This window comes from Vigna unguiculata, chromosome 5, assembly GCF_004118075.2.
Source record: "Vigna unguiculata cultivar IT97K-499-35 chromosome 5, ASM411807v1, whole genome shotgun sequence".
Classification (NCBI taxonomy): domain Eukaryota; kingdom Viridiplantae; phylum Streptophyta; class Magnoliopsida; order Fabales; family Fabaceae; genus Vigna; species Vigna unguiculata.
This window is the reverse complement of record NC_040283.1, coordinates 20,984,938-21,002,779: the sequence shown is the minus strand read 5'-3', so window position 1 is coordinate 21,002,779 and position 17,842 is coordinate 20,984,938. Positions and strand designations below refer to the sequence as shown.

The following is a 17,842-nucleotide window of genomic DNA, read 5'->3' as shown; positions in this document are numbered from 1 at the left end:
TTGGTTTCGAATCTGCTTTCTTCAGAAGGAATTTTAATGCTGCATGATCAGTATAAACAATTACCTTGGAACCAAGTATATATGGTCTGAATTTGTCCAAGGCAAACACAACAGCCAATAATTCCTTCTCAGTCGTGGTGTAGTTAGCCTGCGCTGTATCCAATGTTCTGGAAGCATAATATATCACATGTGATAGCTTCCCATCTTTTTGTGCAAGCACCGCTCCTACTGCAAAGTTTGATGCATCACACATCAACTCGAATGGTAATGTCCAGTCAGGTGGCTGGATGATAGGAGTGGTGGTAAGCGCCTTTTTCAATGTATCAAATGCATCTTTGCACCTCTCTCCAAAGTCAAATACTATATCCTTTTGCAACAAGTTGGAGAGAGGGTTGGCTATCTTGCTGAAGTCCTTGATAAACCTCCTGTAAAATCCTACATGTCCAAGAAAAGATCGAACCTCTTTCACAGAAGAGGGGTAAGGCAATTGTGAAATAATATCATTTTAGCAGGATCTACAGATATACCATTCTTGGAAACAACGTGACCTAAAACTATACCTTGTTCCACCATAAAATGACATTTTTCAAAATTTAGAACAAGGTTAGTTTCTTCACATCTCTCCAAGACTCTAGCAAGATTAGACAAGAAGTGATCAAAAGATGAACCATATACACTAAAATCATCCATAAAAACCTCAATACAATGCTCCAACAAATCTGTAAAAATACTCATCATACATCGCTGAAATGTTCCAGGAGCATTGCAAAGGCCAAATGGCATTTTCCTATAAGCATATGTACCGAATGGACAAGTAAAAGTAGTCTTATATTGATCCTCTGGGGCAATACAAATCTGAAAATACCCAAAGAATCCATCAAGAAAACAGTAATGAGACTTACCTGCCAATCGATCTAACATCTGGTCCATAAATGGTAAAGGGAAGTGGTCCTTCCTGGTGGCCTGGTTTAGTCTTCTATAATCAATACAGACCCTCCAGCTATTCTGAATACGAGTAGGAATCAACTCGTTCTTCTCATTCTTGACCACGGTGATCCCAGATTTCTTGGGGACCACATGTACAGGACTCACCCAAGTGCTGTCAGAAATGGGATATATAATACCTGCTTGTAGCAACTTGGTGACTTCTTTCTTCACAACCTCCATCAATTGAGGATTCAGTCTCCTCTGAGGTTGCCTTACTGGCTTAGCATCCTCCTCCAAGAGTATTCTGTGCATGCAGAAAGAAGGACTAATACCAGGAATATCTGCCAAAGTCCAGCCTATTGCTCGCTTGTGATCTTTGATAACCTGCAATAGCTTTTGTTCCTGCTCGTCAGTAAGCAAGGCAGATATAATAACAGGGAGTTTCCCATCCCTCTCAAGATAAACATATTTCAAATGAGATGGTAAAGGTTTCAACTCCAAAGTGGGTGGCTGTTCCACAGATGGCAACATTTTATTGCCTAAGGTAATTTCAGCCACCTCAGCATCACACTTGGACGCCACAGAGGTATCAAATAGTGACACCGCGTCCTCAACATCACCTGTTTTAAAATTTTCTCTTTCGTCTAAAATTGAGCCCGAAACATTCGAAAAAGAAAAATCCAAAGAAGAAGAAAAACCAGATAAAACGTCCAAAAGTCCAAAAGCATAATTGTTCACTACATTACTCAATAAATCAATGCAAAACAAAGAATGGTCTTCAATTGGGTGCTTCATGGCTTCTAGCACGTTGAACTGCACCTTCTCATCTCCTATCTCCATAGTCAAGGATCCTGCATGCACGTCTATCTTGGTACGTGCTGTCATCATGAATGGTCTTCCCAAGATGATTGTGGTTGAACTCATTCCTTCATCATCCTTCATGTCCAAGATATAGAAATCTGCAGGAAAAATTAACTTGTCCACACGGACAAGCACATCTTCTAGCACACCTGCAGGGTTAACTGTGCTACGGTTGGCCAACTGAATGACCACACCAGTAGACTTAAGAGGTCCAAGATGAAGTGAAGTAAAAACAGATAAAGGCATTACATTAATAGAAGCTCCTAAATCTAACATAGCATTGTCAAACTTAGTACTTCCTATAATGCAGGGAACAGAAAACATACCTGGATCCTTACACTTTTGTGGCATTCTGACTGCAGGCTTCTTAATTAAGCTAGAGACATTTCTTCCCATGTTCACTACCTCTTTGTCCATAATACGCCTTTTATGTGTACATAATTCTTTGAGAAACTTGGCGTATTTAGGAATTTGTCTCACAGCATCTAACAAAGGAATGTTTATCTCCACTTTCTTGAAGGTATTCAGGATTTCTTTGTCTAACTCCTCCATCTTTTTAGTTTTTGGTTTCAAACGGTTTGGATAGGGAGGAGGAGGAGAATAAGGAGAAGGATTTTCAGAGGAAGTATTAGGGGATACCAACCTGGAGTTATCACTGGGTGCAGGCATCTCAGATGTTGCTTGTGTTGCTTCATCTGATCTTCCTCTTTCATCATTAGGTACAACTTCATTGTCCTTATCTTCATCTTCTTGGGCATCCCTAAGACCTTGTATTTGCTTACCCGATCTTAAAGTAATAGCACTTACATTTCTCGGGTTGATTACAGTTTGTGCAGGCAAATTACTTGAGCCTTGTTGAGACTTCATCTGATTTAACTCATTTGCCATTTGTCCAATCTGGTTCTGCAAGTTTTGATTGGTTGCTTCCATCGTCTGTTTCAACTCATTGATTTGTCCCTTCATCATGTCAGCCATCATTTTCATCATTGCTTCCATGTTTGAATCACCAGAGGTTGCAGCTGGTTGTGGTTGTTGCCTCTGTTGAGGTGGAACAGAGACTTGTTGGTGTTGAGGCTGTTGATTTCCCCATTTCTGGCTGGGATATTCCTTCCAATCTGGGTTGTACTTGTTGGAGGACAAATCATGGTTGTATTGCTGCCGAGGTGGTCTATTATTGCCATAGATGTTTGCAGCATATGCCTGAGGTTGTTCATTGTCTAACGTCCCTGTCTCTTTTAACATAGAACAAGCCTCTGTAGGATGATTAGTAGAAGCACAAATTCCACATAAAGTAGAAGGGATAGGCTTTTTCTGTAAGTCTGTCAAGGTCTTTACCATGGCTGCTAAGTCATCTAACTTCCCTTCTAATTTCTTGTGATCTGCAACATATGAAGCTTCTACTCCATGGGTTCCCTTCAATAGAGTTATAGAATTACTCCTTATGGAAAATTGTTGATGGTTCGATGCCATAGTTTCAATCAATTGTCTTGCATTTGTTGGCGTTTTGTCCACCAATGACCCTCCACTTGCAGCATCTATCATTTGTCTATCCATGATACTCAATCCCTCATAAAAGTATTGAATGAGGAGATGCTCGTTTATTTGGTGATGAGGACAGGAAGCACACAACTTTTTGAATCTCTCCCAATACTCGTGAAGACTTTCTCTTTCTTGTTGCCTTATCCCATAAATATCTTTGCGAATAGCAGCAACTCTAGATGCTGGAAAAAACTTTTCCAGAAATAATCTTTTTAGAGTCTCCCAGGTATTGATGGATCCTGGCGGAAGGCAGTATAACCAATTCTTAGCGGCATCTTGCAGTGAGAATGGAAAAGCCTTAAGCTTGATATGTTCCTCTGTCACTGTTGTAGGTCTCATGGATGAACAAACAACATGAAATTCCTTCAAGTGATGGTATGGGTCTTCTCTTGCTAATCCATGGAATTTGGGTAAAAGATGGATTAACCCAGACTTAAGCTCACATTCTCCATCTGGATATTGGATGCACATGTTTTGTGTAATTGCTGCATCCGGTGAAGCCAACTCTCTTATTGTTCTTTCTTCCATTCTATCTTCTTGGATTTCTGGTTCAGGTGATGGATCAGAAGATATGTTAATCACCGGAGGTGATTCTAGTGGTACACTTTCAGTGGTAGGTTCAGATGATGATGGTGCTCCTTCAGTAGAACACCTGAGTTCAAGTCTCCTACGTGATTTACGCAAGTTCCTTTCAAGTTCTGAATCAAGTTGATAAAATTGACCCGGATTGGCCCGAGTCATGCACTATGCAATCCACCTGAAAAGTGTTTCCCTGTGTGTTTTTTTCTTCATATTCTTGTTTTGGAGAAAGATTTCAAGAAAGAAATAAGTTAAGATGTCGTTGGGTCTACTCCCAGGAAAGAGAGGTGCGTCACAGTGGACAACTTAAATACCAAGTCTTTCCTAGACAGAGTTTTCCAAACTAGTCTCAAAAATTTCTTAAAAGAAATTTTTAATCAAAACAAAAATAGAACTTTGCTTGGAGTATATTAACAGAAAACTAGATACTACAAAATAACAAACTATATCAAACGTATATGCGTAAAATAATAAAAAATAAAAAAATAAAAAATAAAAATAAAATAAAAATAAAATAAAAGTAAAATAAAAATAAAATAAAATAAATAAAAACAGAATCAAAATAAAAGAAATACTAACCGTATTCCCCGGCAACGGCGCCAAATTTGATATCGCTGTCGTTAGGCGATCAAATTACCACTACTTTAGCAACTTCAGTATTGCCAGTTTGTAGTGAAGAAAATAGTTAGGGTTAAGATAACTCTGAGTCGTCTCACAACGAATACGGAATTGATCTCAAATATTTGATTCTCAAAAATGCAATTTAAAACTAGCAACTATAAAAATAGGGGGGTTTTGATATGCAAAGAAAATGACACGGAAGATTGTAAACACAGTAATAGTAAATAGGTCAATTCCACTGTTTTTCTAAATAAGATTCTTCATTGGTTATCTAGAGATTATTGTTAAATTAATCATTGTTGTTGATTTACAAATAAATCAATGTAAAGACTCAATTCATTTGTTGGCATCCTCACTTTTAATCAAAGTACAGTCTCAATTAAAAGTGAGAATTATTAGATTGTCCATAGTAAATTCAATCAAAGTACAGTCTCAATTAATTTTACTATGCCTAATCATGTCTATTCCTTTGTTTCTTTACCAAATAGAAAACTTAATTAATCAAAGTAAAGTCTTGACTAATTTTAGTTAAAGTAATTACCTCTAATCAAATTAAAGTCTCAATTATTGGCAAAAACTTATTTAATCAAATGAAAGTTTCTAAACAAAATCAAAGTAAAGTCTCAATTTAATTTAAAAACCTTTTAACTCATATGATTAGCATGCATGTAGATTTAAAATCATTATTTTCTATTCGATTAAGAAGCAAAGGACATAGATAAACAAAAACCACAACAATAATCAAAATAACAAAACATATAAATTCATCTAACCTCAGAATCCATTTAAGAAATTACAGTGGAATCAACCCTTAAAAGCTTAGCCCTCCATGGCTTTGATGGAATACATGATAATATGATGAAGGAAAGAAAATAAAAGAAGAGAATGAGAGATGTGGTGGAGACGGTATCTGCCAAAACCAGAGAGTTCTAAGTGTCTAAGCTGTGAGTTCTAAAATTGTTAGTCGTCAAATTGTGTCCCGTTTCTGCTCCCTTAAGTCTCTTTATATAAGCTTCAACTGGACTTTGGGCTTTATCTGTCAGTTGCTAAAATCTTTTATTTTTATTTAATTAATTAGCAACTTAATTCCTGTCCAATTTCCAATTCTGCCCTTCTCATTTAACCATATTTGCAGTTTTGACCAGAGTTGACTGCTGACTTTGACCAGTTGACCAGAGTTGACCAGTTGACTAGTTTGACTGTCCTATCAGACGCTGACACGTGGCGCAGAGTACACTTTCCAGAATTAGGGTTTCTGCCCCTTCCTCCTTCCTCCCTGGCTACGCGGCTGACGGCGGCTGCTCCGACTTCTTCTCCGGCGATATGGCGCGACGCGGAGGTGCTGCTGCAGTGGTGAAGATAGTGCGCGATGCTCTGTGACGGCCGCGAATGGAGGAAGATGGTGGTGGCGCGGCGAGGAGATGTGTGTGCTGCAACTGTGGCGTGCGAAGGCCGTAGATCTGGTGCGGAGAAGGTGGCGGCACTTCGCGGTGGTTCGTCCGGTGGGCGCGGTGGTTGCAGGTGCAGTGGCGGCACTGGTTCGCGCGAAGATGGTGCTGCAGAACAGGTGGTGACTGCGATCTGGTGGCGCGAGTGAAGAAGATGATCGCGATGGTGGAGGAACTGGTGCAGGCGAAGGAGCTCCATGGTTGTGCGCTGCAGAATCGTGGTGGTCGCGAAGCAAATCTCGCGGAGGCGTGAAGATGGTGTTGTCATGGTGAGCGCGACGGAGAAGATGATGGAGAGAAAATGGAGGTGCTGCGTCGCGGTGTTCTGGTTCGCAGAGGTGTGGCAGTTTCCATGGCTGATGCGTGAGTGAAGTGGCTGTGTGCTCACGGTGAAGGTTCGCGCGGAGCTGCGATGGTGGTCGGAAAAGGTTGGCGGCGGCGGCTGTGTGGAGGGTGGAAGGAAAGGAGAAAATTAGAGTTAGGGTTTTGGGAGATGAAGATGATGACGTGGCAGAATCTGATTGGTTAACTTGGTGAGGGTAGGATTATGACACGTGGCTTGTTCTGGTTGGCTAATTTTAAGAGGTGGGGATTGCCACATGGCGTGATCTGGTTGAGTGGAATTTAAGTGGTAGGAGGGGTGCAACTTAGTGAAAACTGGGGGTGCAAAACAGGTTTTTGTGGTCCACTTGAGGAAGGAGTGTGCAAATAAAATCTGGAGGTGCATTTAGCTCCTGATTTATTCTTTTTCAGAATTTCTTGATTTTGGACTTATTTTGTAACTTTGAATATTTCAAAATCACATTATTAATTGACCAAAAATAAATTCCAGCTGCATTAACAAACGTTAGAATATCCAATAATATTTTATGCAACTAAAATCAATTTTTACGCCACTTTTACCAAACTTACTCAATAAATCCAATAATCACAAATCCTAATTAAATCAATCTTTAAGCACAGAAAATTCAATTAAATCCCCAAATTTAAATATTAAATGAGGGCAAAAATTTGAACTCATCAATGAGAGATGTTGTGCATTCAACTCCTTCACTAACAAAAAACTAACAATTAAAATTTTTCGATTAAAAAAAAATCCTTTTCTCAATTTAAATAATAATTATACTTTCCACTCTTTCTTTAATTCTAAATCATGGATCTTTTTGTATCCTAAAGGAGGAAAATATATTAAGGAGGTTAGGATGTGACTATAAAATCAAAACTTAAAATATTAGTATCGGTGAAGGAAATAAAACACAAACTATTATTAGTTTGTTATATTTGTAAGGGGTTGTCAAAATTGTGAAAGTGTGAAAGAGTGTCAAAAATCGATATGAGCTCATCAAACACAGTTGCTTTTATAAGATTGACAAAAGGCTAATTGACTTCAAGCTTCCTTATGTTGTGCTAATTTCCAAATTCATTGAATAATTTTGTGTTGATGTAGAGGACGAGCTTGAAGAATGAAATGGTACCATGAACCATATTTCCTGTCTCCATCTACATAATATGGGCTTCACAAAGGTGAAAAATTGCTAGACAGTAGATGGTGTAGGTGGAAGAGTTAGAAATAATGATGGAGAGGTTGGTCCATATGGCACTAATCAAGAGGATAAAGTGAAAAATGTTGCATAACCAATGAAATTGGTTCCCTACAACCCACTAAAGGATAGAGGTCATGCTTATTCACCATTTGAAAGGATTGTTTTGAATCAATTGCATGATCTCAATGTGGCATAAGATTAGCATCACAACTTTTGAAATTTGAGCTTCCATTACTTGGATTAACAGATCCATAATGTTCATGATATGCTGGCCATGTTCTACCATAGAGACTATCCTCAAGATAATGGCTCTAGGATCATGTATTACAGTTTATGTTTATTTTTGTATTTCTATGAGTTCTTATCAGTTTTTAATGTTTCCCTATGTTGTTGCTTCTATCAGTTTTTAAAGTGTGCGATTTAGAAATGGCAAATTGCCAAAAACTTGGTCAATCAAAATCAAACAAAAGATTTTTACAAGTATAAAATTGAATCTATTTTTTTAAAAGAGCCAATTCAATCCTCCTTTCTTGCCTAAACACTTCATTTACTTCTAATAATATCCCCTTTGATGGGTTTAAATCATACCCTCCCACTTGAAGACGATCTATCCTCAAATCGAAAAGATGTCGTAAGGACTACAACTTTGGGTGTTTATCACCTGAATACATATAAAAAAATATCAAAGTTACCTAGTGTTGAGTTATGACAAATGGTAATACAAAATAAAAATAGGGAAGAAACAAAATTACATAGGGTTGAGGGCGTAACAACAACTAGAATCTGACTCATGATTTCATTGTGTGTCCACTCTGCTTTTCACATTTGTTCATCCAAATTATCCTCTATTCCACAACTTCATTCTAAGGTGTGTCAAAGTTCCTTTAACCAATGAACAATGACATATAATACTGAACAGACGACCATCAATGATGACATGACAACCTCTAAAATGGAAAGTCCTCATCTCACAACAAACTACAATAGTGCCTTCTCCATGAGATTCTCCATGCACATGGTTTATATATATATATATATATATATATATATATATATATATATATATATATATATATATATATATATAAGTTGGACATTAATGATATTCCTCTAGTTTATCCCAGAAAAAAATGTCCCCTCAACATCTATTTGTGACACCTAAAGTGTTCTAAAAAATACAATCAGTTCTTTTGTTAAGAACCAGAAGAAGTAAAGCAAGAAAACTTCTTACCCGTTTATTCATGTCACTCATATATATATATATATATATATATATATATATATATAATGTCCACAATTATGTTCATAAATAGGATAAGAAAATATCTCCTTAATAATAAATAACCATGATATTATCTTATATCCCTTTCAAGTTGGAGCATGATGATCTTCAATGCCTAACTTGCACAAAGGAGACTCAAATTTTGTTTTTCCTAAGACATGTGCAAAAATTTCTGCTAATAAAATGACAATCTACTTCAATATGTTTTGTTCTTTCATGACAAACTGGATTCTAAGCAATATGTAATGTTGATTGAATATCACAATACAATAACATCCCTTTAGAATCATTAATTTCCAACTCACCAAGTAACTGTTTGAGTCATTTTCATTGAAATGTGATTGCCACCATAGATCGATATTCTATCTCTACAGAAGAACGTCAAACAATTGATTGTTTTGTAGTATTCCAAGATATTGGAGACAGACCAAGAAGCACCAACCAACATGTCAGATAATGTCTTGTAAGTGGACAACCTGCCCAATCTGAATCACACCATCCTTGTAGTTACAATTTATTGTTAGTCTGTAGTAAAATATCTTGTCTCAGATATTTCTTCAAATATCTAACTTCCTATTTGTTTGGGTTAAGAATTGAAAATACAAATATAAAAAAATCCGAGTTTTGTTGTGAACGAAGGATATAACCATAATTCGCCAATTTGGTTGATTTACATTTTACATCTTGCCCCATTGACTAAAATTTCAAAGTTTTATTCTAGAGTGCAATTTAAGAATATTTATAAATATGATATGTACGATCAACTCAATAAATTTTGCATCACTTAATATTCAATAGCAGACAAATTACTAGAGATGTGATTATTTTGAACATACATAACTTTAGAAACTAAGTTCTCTAATATTTACTTTATATATTAAAGATCTCACACGAATCTAGTCATAAAATGACTCATATTAGTACCCTGAATCTATATACGTTCCAAATAATATCATTGGAAGTAGAGCTATTATTCACTTATTGATTATATCAAAGATTATAAAACCATGTTATTATCTAAGGTAAAACATAGGTTTTCAATTATGAAAACACTTGTAGCCATGTAGAGGAAACAAACTTGAATCAAGTTTTCTTTTCTTCACAATGGAATCATCAAATGATTCTCTACGATGGGGTTACCCTTGAAAAAAGAATAATATATAGGCAAATCCCTCTAAATCAAGTTGTGGTTTATAAAAAAAGATAAGAAAATGATGAAAGTAAATCACATCCAAATAGTGATTGACCTTTTGTTACTTTTTCCTAGCTTAATTTGGGCTCCATACGAAAAGATCTTTTTTACAATCCCATCTAGAAGTGTTCCCTCACAAAGATTCAGTTTTTCCTGAAATATATTGTGAACTAGAAATTTTAGAAGACCAAGTGGTAAAAGGAAGGCCTAAAAATATCTCTTGAAAAATAAAAAGCAAATGAGATAAACATCTACCTAAATGCCTCATGAACAAATATTTCAAGTCAATACTATATGAACATAAAAAGTTATTTAACATAAAAGAGAACCCAATTTCAAGTGTACAAATATTTAAATGAATATTTAATTCCTCAATTCCACATATTTACCATGAATTTTCTTGCAGGTAAGGATTGTCAAAACGAGGTCCTAAAGATGATAGGGCTTGTCGACGTCAAAGGTCATCAACATTAAGGTTGGACACCACATGAGATAGACGATAACACGAACAGAGTTAGTGATGTTGGATTATCTTGTTCCTTTTAGAAGATGAATGAATATGGTGATGATAGATTAAGAAAACCAAGGAAATCCCCACTGGACATTAAGATAGCAAGCTATCTAGATGTGAAGGTTCCTTTCCAAGGTTCTAGAGAAGAGAAGAATGGATTGATTAAAAACAAATAAGAGTGGACAACACATAAAAAGAGTAAAACTCAAGTCACACACACAAAGGAAGATGAAAAGATAAAATGGAAAGGAAAGGAATGATAAAAATGTGAGAAGCAACCACTACAAGGCTAAGATAGAAGAAGCCATGGCAACCTTGAAGATGAGTGGATGTGTGCTGCCACTTGAAACAAGATTCAAGATAGGAAGACTCTCACAATGGTTAATACATAAAGGTGTTTAATTTCTCCAAAATGTTCAACCCTTGTAGAAGTGTTAGAGGTCCCCTTAAATAGTAGTATCTAGAGGTCTCTTAGCAAAAACAAATAAGTTAAAAAGGATTACAATGCAAATAACAAAACCTAGAGTATAGAAAGTAGATCAACAAAGGAGCACATGGACACATTCTAGACTTCTTGGTGGATGCTCCTTCTAGATGTTTCTAGACTTCTTGGTGGCTAAGGCATGTGGTAATCCTTTTTAGATGTTTCTAGAAAGCTTTTCTCCTTCTCTTTCCTCCACATGTGCTCTCCAAACACCATCTAAATGCGCCACTTGTCCTTCCTTTTCCCACTTCATAATGAACCTACAAAAAAAGTTAATTTTGAATTAACATGTTGGCTTTAGGTTAAGCTAATCCTTTGAGTCAACAAATCAACCCAAAGTCAAGGTCAACATGTCAACTTAAAAATAGTCAACCAAGCCAACTTAATGGAATTTTAAAACTAAAGAAAATAAAAGCAAAGGAAGGGATCAAGGAACTCCCTTTCTTCTAAGCATGTGTCATGGGCCATCATCCTTGGTAGGGATCAATCCTTTATCAGTTAGACAACGTTTTTCCTAGCTGGACGATGTAAGAGCGAGACGGAGTGAAGGGTTCACAAAGCTCTAGTGTATGTTTGGTTCACAATGTGAGAGTTGGATGGCATGACAACGTGAAGTTTAGGCTCACCATCATATTTGATGGCGTGAGAATCATTCAAGATTTTAGGAGATTTGGAGGTTTTGGGAGATTTTTAGAAATTGGAAGCTAGGTTTCGAGAGATTTGGAAGGAAGGGGTTTGGAGAATAGGTTTAGAAAATTTGGAACGTGTGATGGATTTCAGGAAAGAATACTAAACAAATTTTTGTTTTTAATTTAATTTGTCTTTATTTTTTATTTTACCCGAGGATCAATTAGTTATACCCATGTATTTTCTTATGCCATGAACTCTCTTCCCGTAAATAAGTTTATTATGGGTCTTGTTTTGCTTTTTTTATTAATATTAACAAAATCAGTGGGTAATCCCGTAGATAACAAAATTTACACAGAAACTTTTTTTCGTGGGTAATTCAGCTTTTTCTTGTAGTATCCCTCTTAATGATCTTTACGAGAATTCTACATAAATTGAAATAAAATATGAACAGAGTAAGCAAGATCAAGTCTAGTCACACACAAATAGATTAATCGTTCAACCAACCTTCAATATGGTTTTGGATTTTCAAGAGGTGTACCAGAAGCCAATGCTAAATTATGGTGTTGTTCCATTGGAAAATCAAGAGGCTTGACACCATACAAACCTATGTCTTCAATGATTTCCATTGCATACTTTCTCTGATAAAGATAAAACCACTCGAGATTATGGGCTACCTCCAACCCCAAGAAATATTTTAAGACTCCTAGGTCCTTCATATGAAAACAAGAACTTAAGTAAGCTTTAAAAATATTTATGGCTGTAATATTATTTCCTACAATAATTAAGTCATCCACAAAGGCTAGCACATTGTTAACTCACTTTTTCATAGGTCATTTTTGAAAGTTAAACAAAACCCAAATAATCCCCATAGTGAAGTATAGGGAAATTAACTCGGTATCGAATCCAATGAAATGGTGCTTGTCAAGTTTAGCTCGCTTAATTTAATCTTGCTAAAAAAAATCAAAAGAAAACAAAGGGGGAAAAAATAAACAAAGAAACAAAAATAAAAGAAAGTTGATTTTATTCATTTAAAGACTAAACTATCTAAATGCATGATGAAACTAAATTAGGGTGTGAGTGAATGCAATGCATGAGATATGGTTCTAATGGAATGAGGGATGGTGAATTGAACATAAAATGGAATGGAAATGGACCTAGACTAGTGAAACATTTGAGTGCAAAACCAAAAGATGATGCAATGCATATGTGAAATGATTATAGGCCATGAACAAAACATTTTGACAACATCCAGGATGCGTACATGATATTATGCAGGATATAAAGTGCTTCCACAGGATCTACATACACTGTTTCAGATCCTAATTTTTAGCCTCAAATAAGTTCAACGCATAAATGTAGAAAGTAGTGCAATGAAGTATGAAGATGGATGACTAGATGCTTGATATGCTAAAATAAAGATTATAAATGATGCAATCAAACTCAAAACACATCAGTAAAAAAAAACTAAAAGAAGTCCAACTATACATTTCAAATATGCCACCATGAATGAAACAACTTCCCATACAGTTTAAGAAACCAACTGCACTCGTGCCTTTTTCCAACACATCTTAAACTACTCCAGAATGCATAGAAACTAGAATCATTGATGCTACCACGTATTAGAACAGGGAAGAACTAAGAGAAACCACTACTATATGCGATGCAATTCTGATATGCAGATGCAACATGCATTAACCATGTGGCAACAGTGAAACAAATCAAAATTGCAGCAGAGGAAATGCAAGTGGTAATCAATTTACTCAAAAGTTTATTTGGACCAATACTAAAATGCAGAATTTGAGTTATTACAGAATTCCAGATGCAAACATAAATGCTCCAAACAATGGCAGACCCTATATGGCAGCAATGAATCAGCAAGACTAGCAGTAGCACACAAATATTTATTCACTCCAATAGAGGTTCAAAATTTCAGCAGAAATGCAGATATGATGTAGTGGAATATGAATGCATAAGCAGATTGCGATGCAAAGAAACCACTTAGCAACAGATTTTCTCAGCAATTTAAGCAAGGCAGATTAATGATGTAGGTTCAGGATTAAACAGAGATGCAGATGCAAATGGAATTCAAGAAAGGCAGCATCAGCACAGAATCAACAAACAACCGCAGAATCCATATGGCAGCCGTAAACCAGAATTGTGACAACATATTTGGTCCAGCCTTATCAACCAATATGAAAAACTAAGACTGATGCAGATGCAATGTGCCGAAGGCCTAATGATTGTGATGATGCAGATGCAGAAATAAAAATGCATGAGATATGATTAAAGCTACCAAAAACTAAAACATAAAAACTTAAGAGGAACCATTTATGAATTAATCAACTAGGTACTACAAAAAACTCAAAACAAAGACATGAATAAAATATATTTGTGCAGAAACTTAAAAGCAAACAGAATCATAATAGAATACAAACAAAATTAAATACCGCATAATCAAAGATGAATGTGAAAGCTATTTTAGTGATCAATTATAGTTCTTTTGCACTCGAGAAGACATCTCGATAATTTATGCCCACTTTGGGATCATGTGGATTCTTAAAAGGAACTAAAATTGTGTGCAAAATATGAACCAAGCCCAAACACCATCACAACATCACAGAATTGAAATTAAGACTGGAAAGCAGAAAAGAAATTCAAAACCAATGTAGAATTTAATGGCAGAGAACATGAAATACACTACTAAAAAAACACATATTTCCTGCCAATTTTGTTTTGAATTTTTTTTTTAGGAAATACTTAAAAATTCTTATGAAAAAAAGATTTGCAGGAAATTACTGCCAATTTGTTTGCAAAACATTTTGTATAAAACACTTTTCGCAACAAATTTTGTAAGAAATACTTGCGGATTTTATAATTTTGTAGGAAATAATTACCCACAAAGGAATTACCTGTCAATTAAAATTCTTAGAAAAAATAGCAGGAAAAAGCCTTTTCTTGCAAATTTTTTTAACAAATTTGCAAGAAAATTCCCATGTAATATGAGAATTTGTAGTAGTGAGAAAATTTAAAGTGAGTTGAATTTAAAAGTAAGGAAACTAGAAACGCAATCAAAACTTAAATAAACAGAAATTAAAAACTGGAGATCAGAACTGAAACGAAACAATGGTATTTCATTGCCAAAATTAGAGAAAATTTACGCGAGATAAGGAGAGTTCTAAATCTGTTGGTGATGGAGCCTCACTTGGCACACTTCTCGGCCATTTTGTGCTCGTGAAAGGCCAAGTAGAGCTACCCGCACGCTAAGGAGAAAATTCAATCTCTAAAGGCTACTTTGCCCTCATTAGAGATGGAGAAATCCTTTTACAATGCCCTCTTCTCTCTTGCACACTACCAGAACGTAAACTAACAAACCCTAGCCTCCAAACATGCTTCACTCTCATGCAACTAGGGCCCTCCGACAAAACCCTAATTATGCCCTTTTTAAACCCCCCCCCCCAAAGGGAAAATAAAAAAAAACCCATATAAAAATTACCTAACCTAAATCCCCTTCTCGATCCAGCCAACATCACAACCCTTAAACCCTCTTCGTTGCACCCAAGATCAGCTTTCTGCATCAGCCTTGCTCTTCCTCACCCTTGATTGCACATCAGGCTTTGAATCTCTCTCGGATCAACACATTCACGTCTCAGATTTCATCATCAAGTTCTGCTCACGGACATAGGTTTTAACATCAAAGGCTCGAGCTTCTCTAACTGATGAAGTGCCCCTTTCATGGTTCAACACCACTACGGTTCACTCCTCTTAAGTTAACCGTGCATTTTCGTTCATGCGGAAACAATAACAGAATATCAAGGAGCACAAATTAAATCTTACCTAATCCTTGAATCCTTGGGATGAATATTTCTTTGCTCCTCGACTGGGTATATCCTTGTAGCCGGATCGAACATTTTAGGGATTACCTACGGAAAAGACTTTGATGATCAAGTCAGCAAAAAAAGCTATCAAAAGTCAAATCACAGATTAGTGAATTAATGAATTGTGTACTTTAATTATTGGGTTCCACCTATATTTATAGAGTATTATTCACAGTTTAGCTTATTTATAGGCTGAACCTTTATTGTGCTAAGTGGACCTCTTATGGGCCTATAAGGGCTGGGCTAGGGCCAATGCAAGACATGTGACTTGATCTTGGGAATTTAACCATCATTTCTTTAGTTATGAGTAGTCGAATTTTTGGTTGTATGCTGCCTGGTTTGCTTTGTATGCATAATCTTTTTGTGTAGCTAACCAATTGTTCTGTTGATACTGGGACTGTAAGTTGGCAGTTGGGACCGAGTGGTTAATCATACCGGCCCTAACTGCCTAGTATAGTACAAATTTGATGATAGAAGTGTTGATCAAAACTTTAGTTGACCAAGGCAGCTGGGACTAATTTGCAAATATGAAAAGAAACAAGTCAGGGGTTCAAAATTAAATTTCAGCAAAGTAAAAGGGTATCCTAGCAAAGACAATTTATTCTAAAAAGGGAAATTTTAAAAGAACAAAATTAAATGCAACAAAATACTCTCAAAATAAACCTTTGTAACACATTTTTATGAAAACTGATTTTTTTTCTAAACACTAACAAAAACTAACTAATTAAAGACTCAAACATATTTATTTAAACTAAAAGAAAACCTTTTAGAAAAGAAAATTAATGAAATTTGGAGTGCTAACACATAAAGATGTAATTATCCCTTGTGCAATATAAATAATGAGTAATCTGAATAAGATTGAACAAAGCCATAACGCTTCAATGTCATAGTCAACATAGCAAACCAACTACAAGGAGCTTGTTTTAAGTCGTACAATGACTTTTTCATCCTACAAACCAAATTTGGGTTAGAGTTTTGAAAACTTAGAGGAACTTTCATATATACCTCGTTAACAAAATCACCATGGAGAAATGCATTATGGACATCCATTTGGTGAACTTCCTACTTTCTTATTGTTGCCACTTCCAAGAAGGTTCAATCACAATTTTTGCCACTAGTGAGCAAAAGTTTCATCATAGTCTATGCCCTCTCTCTAATGATGTACGAAGATGACAAGTCTTGCTTTCAACCGTTCTATAACTCTCGTCTGAGTGATGTTTTATTTTGTATACCCATTTACTTCTGAGAGCTTTATTTCCATGCGGGAGCTTCTGTAGAACTGATGTCTCATTCTTTTCGAAGGCACGTATCTCATCATCCATTGTTGCACGCTAACCAGAATCCTTTTCAGCTTCCTTAAATTTTTAGTTCAACTTTCGATGTCTAGTAGAAAATCATTCATTATTCATAGAGTACTTGAGGCATGTTGTTGAGCAAGTCAACTTTCCAAGAACTTTATCAATGGAATTTTTTTTATCATCCCCCTTCCCATCATTGGCTCCATATTTTCTTCTTCTTACACTACCATAACATCACCCCATCAACTCCATGTAGAGACACTACCTCACCATCCACCTCATTTATACCTTCTCCCTCATTATCATCTACATAAATGTGCTCTCCAATATCATTATCAATATTCTCAATATTAGAGGTAATGGGAGGAATATAACGAGCATTGGATTTTACATCTCGAGAGACAAAGTATTCATTGGATTTTAAATCATACAATCCCTTTTGCCCATAGGGGTACCCCACAAATATACACTTTCAACTTCTACTGCCAAATTTATCTTCATCACAACGTTGGTGATGTGCATAACATAAACAACCACAAACTTTCAAGTTAGTGAATGTTGGTGGTTCACCAAATAATTTTTCATAAGGTGTCAAATAATTAAGCACTTTAGACAATGTGTGATTAATTAAATAACGTATTGTAAAACACATTCACCCCCTGCATTGGTAAATTACCCTAGAATTTGAGTGTCGTGCCACATTCATGATATGTTGATGTTTTCTTTCTACTCTTCTATTTTGTTGTGGAGTACCCACACACGATGTCTTAAAGAATATTCCATTCTTTAAAGAAAAAGCACATAGACAATTAAATTCAGTATCGTTATCACTTCGTATTTTCTTTATTTTCATATCAAATCGTCTATCAACGAAGGCAACAAATTTCATAAACATAGACATAACATCAGTTTTGTTGCATAACAAATAAACCCAAACTCACGGGAATAATCATCAACAATTGAAAGGTAATAGTGCACCGCACAAGATAAAGGAGTGTGATAAGGTCTTCATAAATCACAATGAACTAATTCAAAAAGACTTCTTATAGTA

The 17,842-nt window shown here is 35.8% G+C and overlaps 1 protein-coding gene across 1 annotated transcript; it reads right to left on the bottom strand.

Annotated features, from left to right (window-relative positions):
• Positions 1-1,599: 1,599 nt before the first annotated feature.
• Positions 1,600-3,798, bottom strand: LOC114186162 (the record flags this gene model as incomplete). Its single annotated transcript, XM_028074189.1, has 2 exons — positions 2,512-3,798; positions 1,600-2,457 (listed from the first exon to the last, which is right to left on the bottom strand). Coding segments are annotated over exons 1-2 (2,145 nt in total), but the record flags the coding sequence as incomplete, so codon positions are not given.
• Positions 3,799-17,842: the final 14,044 nt, after the last annotated feature.